Genomic DNA, 10,448 nt, shown 5'->3' on the forward strand with positions numbered 1-10,448 from the left:
CCTGGGCAATAGAAAATTGATCGACAATGTGTGGGCCCCCGGTTTGACAGACTCAGCCTCGTTGTGTTTTTTTTTTTCGTAGCTTCTGAGCCTATAATCGCCATACACGCCAGAGAAGCTCAAACCACCAACATTATAACTGCACCTCTGATTTGTCGGTTGAGAGTGTGGCTGGTGGTGACTGCCCCGCCACAATATGCACGACACTGCGCTGGCAGCTGAACCTGGTGGACCGTGGAACTGGGAAGAATCTATTCTTTCAGTATGAGTTATAATATTCAATGGAAATATCCAGAGCATTTTTTTGTTTCCAGATGATATCACATCTACCCAAAGTTTCAATTCAGTCCAGGATTTCAAGAGAAGTTGAGTATCGAAGAAAGAAGCCTTGTGGCGCTAAGACTCAAAGAGGGTTAATCGCCGTACTCCATACGGAGTAAATGGAACTCATATCTGCCATGTGGGAATAGTCTGAAAGAGCCTCTATGCAATCATAATTGAGGTTACTTGTAGGAGTCTTTATCCGGTCATCTCGTTGTGGTTATAGTCCCTTGCTAGTGTGGAGGAGGTCTGACCATATCTGCTTGGGTACAGTAATTCACTTCACACTCGAGGCAGACCTGTGTACTCCACAGTAAAGAATCACTGAGGAAAATTTAAAAAACTGCCCTGTCAAAATAATAATGAGCATTCATAATATAATAGAAGAGTAGGGGGGTTCCTGCTGACTTGGTCCTGCGCCGTGTGATCTCGGGATCAAATGTATCAGCCACACGAGTCATGGAAGTATGCAACTTGAACACCTGAAAAGCCTCGCTGCTGCCTTTTGATATTAGTGAATTTGATATAACTTTGATGCCCAGTCTGTAGCATATAATGAAGGTTTCTTGGAAGCTTTTTGGTTCCTTTCATACAGGACAAAGACTGAGTTCTATTTTCATCAGTGCTTTGAACCCTAGAACAGTGAAATCAACAGTGAAAACACTCAACTCAGTTGAGACCCATTTACGACTACACCAAAAAGCCTGAGATCACCTGCTTAAAGCTGGTGACTGTAAGCATATGCCATCTATCATCTTATTTATTGTTTCTATTTCAAGTTGAGACTGACCTAGACTCTTTTCATAGATTCCCCAAATATCCTTCCTCAAATCCTCAAGTGCTACTTTAGTAAGTATCTTCACCAATCCAATACTCGACCAAGTGTTCTAATCGATCTTCCCACAACAAATCAGAACCTAGTGGCATAACACATCAACAATGTACACGAGACGAGGACCCCCGAAACGAAAAGTATCTCCCAGACTTCGACACTTCATCGATACACATCCATCACAATCACCATCACGAACAGACTCGACATTCCCATCAACATACACAGAAATTAGCTCTCGATCAACTCGAAGAGATTCACCAAGATCCACTTCCAGACATCGTGTCAGAAGCCCTCTCCCCTTCAGACCAAGACGCGAACCCGGAAGTGGAAGACCTGATACGCCGGCATCTAGAAGTAGAGAATGGATCCTCTCATGGTTTCGCAGCCCCTCACAATACACAAGGGATAATGGCAGACGTCGTGAGAATCAAAGTCATGTGCCATCCCAGCCCCAACATCGAACCCCTGATGTTGACTCTCAAAGACGGTCCAGGTCAGACAGAGCAAACAGACCTGGACCTTCTGGAGATCACTCTCCTCCCAGGGTATCTCGTGAGGGAGTGCGTGAGAGGGAAACTGAGATCCGTAGACCACGGTACCATACGTCTAGATTGTCTGGTGAGACACCTAGAGCACCTAGGATCCATACCAATCGTCCAGAGCTGCGGAATCAGCAACACGAGTCATCACGAGCTCCTCGTCGCACAAGAGAAGCATCTGTATTCTCAGACCGAAGACCTCAGCGACGGGGACGACGACTTTCTCCAGTCCGTGATGACAGTACTCGGCAACCCAGCTCGACAAGAACAAATCGTCCCCTCTCAGACGATACACCTCCTTCTTCAGTATACACTGATATCCCAATGCCTGCCCCTCCTGTTCGACCGGGTACGCCAATGCCCAGGACAGAGACTGGAAGGAGAGAGCATGCATCGCAACGAAGAGTTGTCTTTCGTAGCCCACAGCGTCGTTCACAACCGACAGTGATACTAAGACGTCCTAGTGGTACAGAACCAGATCCTGATGTTATAATAAGAGAGCCAAGGGGACCCAGACGGAGCCCGGCACGCTATTAATAACATGGGACTAGCCTGGTTCATGCATAACCAGGGTAAGATCTTGAGTCCATATCTGTTGCTGTGATAACACCGCTAACTTTGATTATAAGGATATCGATGTGACCGCAAGCTAAGCGGATTCTTGTCAAACAAGAATACGTTAGCTAAGACGTTAACATAGGGAAGGCTACCCTCCATATGGGGGATATGCTCTTGTGAAGCTGGTGTTCTGGGCTGGGTCGTCACGAATGAAAGCCATTATCCCCATCGAGGACTCCGATCTAGTCAAGCCACGACAGATTTTTCCTCATGTAAAGGATTTCGTGATGACACGGTTCACTGATGCCAGCTAAATGGACGAATGAGCGGATTGTAGGAGCTAGGTCTCACCACTTACTAGACGAATGCACGAATGCGCTCCAAGGAAAATGATACCATCAGAGACTTATTATATCCTTGAATGGTACATTCTTGGAAGTCACAAGGCTTACAGGCCTTGAAACCCAATCCTCATCAGTCAATCTAGATGAAGGCCCACGGGGCTCACGAGATTCAGTTTTCCTCACACACTCTCTGCAATCTGAGAAGAGATTTATCTCAGGTGCCAGGCTGTTTGCTCTGTCCAATATGGACCGTCTTCGAGAGTTAACAATCGTTTGAGGCTGTCTCGGGTGCGAAACCAAGATGAAACTGTCAAGATGCACGCTTCAAGTCCGTCTTCCAATCCCATTCTATCATCTTTCTGGGATGAAGTATTTTGCATCTAAGCCAATACATGGAAGACGAAGTTGGTGAATTGCTCGAGCGAGACTCGGAGTTGTTGTCTATTGAGGGATGTCGAGTGAAAGTGATTTAATGGATTTGTGTCGAGGCACCGTTGAAGTCTGGTAAGATATTCCCGTCCTGTACATTCTTGATTCCTTTTCTTGTTTTTTCTCATCTTCATCCTCATGCAAATGCAAATACACACTGGCATCAGCAATCCACTTGCTTGAATGCCCTCGACTACATGACTACAATCGCAGCCCTGCTCATCGAAAACACACCGCAAGTTCATCCTTGAATACTGGTAGAGTATGTACACTGCATGCTGAGGACAATAATCTTCTCGTTTTGGAGGTCCTTGTCCGGTGTACATTGTCGATATGGTATTCGACTAGGCTCTGACCTGTGGTGTGAAAGATCGATGAAAACACTTTATCGAAAGATAATTATGGCCACCAACTTGCAGTATTCTCAGGGACTTTCACTCTTTATTCGAGGACTTCCTTTTTGCTACCAGTCTCGGTTCTCTATATTTTCAACCTCGATGTGGTAAAGCTATTAAAAGTTTACCTTGTCGGTTGTTCAAGTTTCAAACAAGCTCGAAGTTGTGTTGACTTACAGCATGGAGATCTGGAAAGGGGCTGTGCAGTGATGATCTGATAATGAAGAGAAGTTGGAAAGGTGGCTGGGAGACTTACTCGGACACAGCAAAGGAGAGGGTAAGTCAAGTCGGATCATATTGAGGAAGGATGAGAAGGAGCCAGAAAGAAGAGTGTTGATGAAGTTGCTCATGATGATTGTAATGATTATTCTCCTAGGAAGGAGCCTGTACTTATACCTTTGGGATGGACCAGAGGATGAATCATGTCGGATATTCTGTATTATAGTTGGGTTCCTGTATAATACCTCGCACTGCGAGCGCATCGCCCAACATGTGGGAATGCTTTCTACCTATCATCATTTTGATTTTTAATTCCTGGCACTTTTAAAATAACCGAGGGAGGCGTATAGGCAACTATTTAAGGTGTCTGTGACACTGAACAGAGAATGATTGGCTATTTTGATCTATAGTGGACATACTATAGGAGTGAGGCCCAGCGCTACCACATCACGTGTATACTAACATGCTCGATAGGTGAATCATCTCAAGTTCGAAATACACCTTTTACCTCATTATAACCTCGGGACTCTCGGATTGAGTCACTCAATGCTAAATATGACACACTTGGCATGAGGTCTTGGGTGCCTAGTATTATCATGGACCTATTACAGATCCTGCGGTACGTCATCAAGGAGTCGCTTATAGAAGAGCAGTCTGCCTGTTTAATTTTTCTCATATTCAAAGTCTTGGGTCCACTTAACTCAAAACGAGTGATTTACCTATACAGACAGCTATCTGTAACATACCTGGGTTTACAAGGAAGTTCCAATGTTGGGTATCTAGGATCCAAGGATATGATACACATTATGAGACAATGTTCCATGTCCAGCGTATTGCTCATCAAGTTCTTCAGACTAATTCCAAGGTTTTCTCGGATCATGATCTAAAAGTTGAGATCAATATACAATCCGACTGTGGAAGGTGACCTCGTAGTGAGTCACTTACAGGCAACTATGCATCGCGCCGGAGCCGATCATAGAATCTGCTCTATCTCCACTTATAACAAACTATTAGGCCTCCGAATTTCCCTCTTTTGATCAGTAAATCACTCATATAACTGTCTCTACGTGGTCAATCAAGCCAAGATCGAATCCCAACACGACTGTGTTGCCATCCATACAAGCCTCATACTCCAGATGATAGTACTCATCGATCTAGTTGGTGTTCTGCGTATACCAGCCCAGCTCTCATGTATTCTGACCATTTAGCTGGATCAACCTGTTTGGACGTCCTGATCAAGTTGTAAAACTATCACATCGCCTAGGATCTACGGCCATGTATACTATAGGCATACTATACTTGCGCCATGCAGCGTATCGCCTAGTCATCCGAGTCCCATCTTAAAGATTTTGTTTGATTAAATCCGACTCTTGACTTATCTCGCAGTCAAACTCTGGAATGGGACCAATACTGAGTCATGTACAGGCAACTATCGCCGACTCTGGGCATGGTGTACTCTGTATAGCTCGCAGCACCAGTTGCTTAAAGCTTCCCATCCAATCAGATAAGAACCAGTCATAGACTCATAGCTATGATCTCTCAAAAAAAAATTTCACTAATTTCAATATTCATACAAAATAAATCATTTTTTTCAGTTGAAATGTGTCCAGATCGTATCATAATTATCAACATAGATATTTGTGTGGTCACTGAATACTATTACTGAGTGTCACAACTAGAGACCCAATTTAGTAAGATATCGCGGCTCACTCTTATCTTTGGTTCGCCCCTCGGGCTTTTGTACCTTTTTCCTTGTTTTCTCTCTTCTCAGTCTTTTTGTTTATTTTAATCCATTGATCCTGGATATGCATTTCGAATCGCTTATTCCCTCAATTTATGAATGACCGGTGTAAGTCTCATCCGGATTGGTCCCTTTCCCCGTCTCCCCCGGCCTTTTTCCCCGGTGGCTTTTCGGGCATGTCATGTTAACACAGTCAGGCAGCCAGGTCTCCCCATACGTTCCACAGATTCTCATTCCTAGTGTTCAGTGTCTCTCCTTAATCCGTAAATTCGAGTTCTGTACACTCTGTTCAATTATTCTCGCGCATGTCCATTCCCTCGCCTCGGTTGACCGCACCTCTACATCGCCACGCGCCAAACTGACCGCCACCTTACCTTGGGTCATACAATGAGATATTCATTCAAAGGTCCCCCGTGCGCCCATACGTCTAGGTGTGCTTCTCAATCCGTGGTGGTCCTGGAGTGATATAAACAAACAAACAACAAAGAGAATGGCCGCCGTCATGACGCAAACCGAATGCCTTCCAAAAGATAAATCGCCAGGGTCAATGCTGAAACTTGCCTCCCCCAACGATGTAGCTGTGATGGCAAGTCCTCCATTAGACCTGAATCGTGCCGCAGCAGTGTTCGAGGTATCTCCCGAGACAGCCCTACAATTACTCTGCAATAATATCGAAAACTTGAAAGCACATTTCGCAACCGCGCAAACGGAACCCAATTCGTTCACCTCCACCCCCTTCGGAAGTGAAACCCCTATCGAAGGGGAAGCACCCGTACCAGCAGTGGGACTTCACTGTGGAGATCCGGAGCATGCATCTGATCGAACCCGCGAAGAATCGTTCCAGTTGGCGATGCTATCCCGAAAGTTCCTCTCTAAGAAAATACCTCCGATCCCGATCAAAGAATACCTCATTCGTTTACACCGATACTGTCCTATGTCTACAGCGGTGATCCTCGCTACGAGTGTGTATATCACGAAAATGGCTCTCGTGGAGAAAGTCCTTCGAGTGACGCCAAAGAATATGCATCGTCTGGTTCTGGCCGGTCTCTTGGTGGCAACCAAGGCATTGGAGGATCGCAGTTTTCCCCATAGCCGAGTGGCCAAAGTGGGTGGCGTCACAGAACAAGAACTCTCCAAACTCGAGATTAGTTTCTGTTTTTTGGCCAACTTTGAATTACGCGTGGATGCGCAAATATTGATGGATGAGATACGGCTGCGGTGCAACCCAGATACGAAGACAGATAACGACACTGACAGTGTTCCGTCATGATTGTATATATATACATATTAAAAAGACAAAAAATTAAAAGCAACAAGCAACAAGCGTGATCAGAAATGGAATATCCTCTCTATCAGTCGGTAATGTTCATTCCAAGAATAGAATATGGCTGCCTTGATGGGGCTGAGTAATCGGCATTATTATGCCCATGTAAAAAACAAATGCCCTGAGTATTCTCTTCAATTAAATTATTTCTAAATAATTGATACTCCAAGTGCTTACTTGAGTTCAACAAAATCATTGATCAAACTTGAACCAATTACTCTGTATATAGAGTTGAGTGTAAGCACTTGAGGGTTCACCACACCGCAGTGCGGCGATCACTTTCCTAGCGCCGCTTCAAGGTTTCCCCGACGCCAAAAAAAATAGAGGACAGTCTCGTCTCAACCACGAGTAACCAACGACTCGGTTATCTATTCAATCATTCTATGGATCTATTTGCGTGGAAATACACAATGTTCCCCTAGAGAGATCATCAACCCCAGCAATAGCAGTCTAGATCGATCATATCACCTCCGACGGCACCCGAATACCCTCTTCCCCCCTTGTGTCCAACCGGAACACATCCTCCACCATGTCTTCAAAACCCTCGCCGCCGGAAACTCTTAGTAGTAGTCCGTCAGTGCCGACGTCCGGATCTACTCCCGCAAATGGAAAAGGCACCTCTCCGAATACCGATATCGAAATGAGGAGTATGCGGCCCGACGCGCCCAAGCAGTCAATTCCGCTGGGAGAGGATATCATGCAGTTAGCTCGAATTGGAGAGATCGGGGCAATGCAGAATCTGTTTGCGACCAAGAAATTGACCGCAAATCATCGAGATGATGAGGGTATCACACCGCTACATGTTGGTCTCCTCTCTCCTCGTGATTAGCTGCACCACTTGTTCATTGAATAACTGCGTTAAGCCTATAAAAAGCGACTATATTCTGACATGTCTATTATTTAGTGGGCCGCGATCAATAACCAATATGCGATGTGCAAGTTCCTCCTCGATAACGGCGCTGACGTCAATGCGAAGGGTGGAGAATCCGTAGCTACACCTGCCATGTGGGCAGCGCAACGGTGTCATTACTATATTGTCGCTCTCCTCCTAACTCATGGCGCGGATCCTCTCTTGACCGATGTACAAGGATACAATATCTTGCACCTCGCTACCATCGACGGCAATGCATTCCTCCTCGTTCTGCTCTTGCACCAGGAAATCCCAGTCGATGTAGTCGATCAGCAAGGTCACACAGGTCTGATGTGGGCAGCGTATAAGGGTTACCCAGCTTGTGTGGATCTATTCCTGCGATGGGGCGCCAATGCGAATGCGGTGGATGAGGGTGGTTTGACTCCGCTACACTGGGCATTGGTCAAAGGCTCCTTACCCTCCACACTGAAGCTATTGGAGTATGGGGCTGATCGATTCGCAAAGACTCGGGATGGGAAATCTCCTATGACAGTTGCGCAGGAGATGAACACATTGCGGGTTTGGAACCGCGCTTTGGCTGAGCATGGTTATGAGTCTGATGGTACTCAGAAGCTTGTGCCTATGGGGTTGACGAATATCGTTCGGAACAAGAGCCTCATGGCTAAGTCTTTTTTCCTCTGGCCGTTTTTAACTATTCTTATTGCGATCTGGATGTTGAGTCAGTTACCTGTGCTCATTGGTGTTCCTCTTACGCTGGCGACCTTGTTCGGTATGCAATGGATTGCGCAACAGATTGCCAATCGCGGGCCTTCCGAGTTTCGTGTTTTGCAGAAAACAGTAAGTCTCAACTTCCCACGGGCTATTTGGCCGGGTAGAAGCTAACGTTCTCTAGCCCTACCTGTCTGGTGTCTTTGCTGGAACTTTGTTCTGGGTCGGTTTCCGCTGGATCTTCCAAGTCTTACCTTGTAGGTTGCGTCTGAAAATTAGTAGACCAAGAATGTAGCTAACAGTCTCTAGCAACCTACTCTTCGCATATGGTCTTGAATATCTTGTTTGGGGTCTTCTACTCACTGACCGCCTTCTTCTATACCATGGCCATGATTGGTGATCCTGGATATGTCCCCAAGGTCAGCAGCCGAAACCAGCAAAGAGAGGTCGTGAAGGAGCTGTTTTCACTATGGAAGTTTGACGAGGAGAACTTTTGTGTTCCTTGCATGTCAAGGAAGCCAATTCGAAGCAGACATTGTCGACGATGTGGCCGCTGCGTTGCCAAACATGATCAGTATGTTCTCACGGTTCGAACCATTGTTAGATATACCACTAACTTGTCTCAGCCACTGCCCATGGATCGACAACTGTGTTGGAGCCAACAATCTCCGTCACTTTGTTCTCTACATCCTCTGTCTTGAAATCGGTATCATCCTGTTTGTACAGTTGACTATCGGCTGTGCGTATCCCCTACTCTTAATGAGCCAGATCAGCAACTAACTTGAACAGATATTACTGATCTGCCCTCCCTCAAGGACGCCCAGTGTAGTATCATCAACGAAGCGCTCTGTGACTATGTTTCCAGAGACACCTTCACCCTGGTTCTTAACGTCTGGATCGTTCTCCAGCTGGTCTGGGTTACCATGCTCTGTGCCGTACAGCTTGTGCAGATCTCACGCAACCAAACAACCTATGAGAACATGCGCGGTCATGCTATTGATCGATCCGTCCCTAGCTCACAAGCCTTCGCCTCAGCGATGACCGCCGGAACAACATCATTAGATGCGGCCGGTCTCTCCGCCGCAGGACAAGGCCCCAACCCAGCCTTAGCACACTCGCATGGACCTCGTCGAAAGACAGGCTGTATTTCACAGTGGTCTGCTCTGCTAGGCTTTGATGCCTTCTTCCGTACTGCTAAGGATGGACTCCGAGATGGTGCTCACGGTGGACGATCTCGGAACCCATTCTCTCGCGGCGTGACGACGAATTGTCGTGATTTCTGGTGTGATCCCGCCCCGATTTTCGGTAAGCGGGAATCCGGAGCTGCGATGTTAGGAGGTGAAGTGGTGAATTATAATGACATGTACGAAACTCCTCTGCAAATGCACACGGGGCGATCTGGAGATGGTTACCGTAGTGTTGCGGGTGATGAATCGGAGAGTATGGTTTAAGCAAAACCCCTTAAGGAGCATTTTCTTTTTCGACCTTTTTTGAATTGGTGTTTGGAGACCTGCATTCATGGCTATTCTTCCATTTTTAACCTCCAGGGTCTCATTCTGATGTATGACTGCAGCGATGGTGTTGCATTTGTGGCATAACCTTTGATTCTTTTTCTCTTATATTGCTTATGTCTTATATTTAGAACTGTACAGTGGACTAGATAATGAACGTGACTACATATCTAACCGAACCCTGTTGACGCTAGCAATAAGACTTCTAGGGCTATGGACTGCACATATACTTACTGGGAGTAGGAAGCACCTAGTGTTAGTATAATCCATTGAATCAGTATGTACTACTAACTCTTCTGTATCTGGACTCGGAGTCACCGTCATATGACAGTGCTGGCACTGACTCGGAGTGATATGTCGACATAAGAATTGATACCCCTGCAGCTAAAGTGTACATAATGCACACCGACGATCCCTGCACGAATCTGCATCAACCTTCTAGATTGGTCCCGCATCAGCTCAAGCTCAAGCTGCAACTGAATGACGCAGACATGCCCACCGCTTCATTCGAGTATACCCACTAATCCACATGGAAAGTCCACCTCGGTAGCACAGGCGACGGGCTAGTGCATTACAGATTAGATCCTTCGGCAAGAGCCATGACAGAAGTCCACCGGGACAGAAGTTCCGACTCGGGATGTATCCGGATATTT

The 10,448-nt window shown here is 46.2% G+C and overlaps 3 protein-coding genes across 3 annotated transcripts; all 3 read left to right on the forward strand.

The window, feature by feature from the left end:
* Positions 1 to 1,260: 1,260 nt before the first annotated feature.
* Positions 1,261 to 2,232, forward strand: N7483_004721 (uncharacterized protein; the record flags this gene model as incomplete). Its single annotated transcript, XM_057088158.1, has 1 exon — positions 1,261 to 2,232. The coding sequence occupies one exon, from the start codon at positions 1,261 to 1,263 to the stop codon at positions 2,230 to 2,232; it is 972 nt and encodes a 323-aa protein (XP_056947987.1).
* Positions 2,233 to 5,883: 3,651 nt separating this feature from the next.
* On the forward strand, positions 5,884 to 6,651 carry N7483_004722 (putative cyclin-dependent protein kinase complex component; the record flags this gene model as incomplete). Its single annotated transcript, XM_057088159.1, has 1 exon — positions 5,884 to 6,651. One exon carries the CDS (start codon positions 5,884 to 5,886, stop codon positions 6,649 to 6,651), a length of 768 nt encoding a protein of 255 aa, XP_056947988.1.
* A 583-nt stretch (positions 6,652 to 7,234) lies between these two features.
* On the forward strand, positions 7,235 to 9,735 carry N7483_004723 (ankyrin repeat domain-containing DHHC palmitoyltransferase family protein; the record flags this gene model as incomplete). The annotated part of the gene is made up of 6 exons (XM_057088160.1): positions 7,235 to 7,507; positions 7,610 to 8,413; positions 8,469 to 8,541; positions 8,594 to 8,858; positions 8,911 to 9,023; positions 9,074 to 9,735. 6 exons carry the CDS (start codon positions 7,235 to 7,237, stop codon positions 9,733 to 9,735), a joined length of 2,190 nt encoding a protein of 729 aa, XP_056947989.1.
* Between the last annotated feature and the right edge of the window lie 713 nt (positions 9,736 to 10,448).

The sequence above is a fragment of the Penicillium malachiteum genome (assembly GCF_028827825.1).
Source record: "Penicillium malachiteum strain IBT 17515 chromosome Unknown utg000002l:1.0-8849297.0:1.0-8852440.0, whole genome shotgun sequence".
In the NCBI taxonomy this organism is placed as follows: Eukaryota; Fungi; Ascomycota; class Eurotiomycetes; order Eurotiales; family Aspergillaceae; genus Penicillium; species Penicillium malachiteum.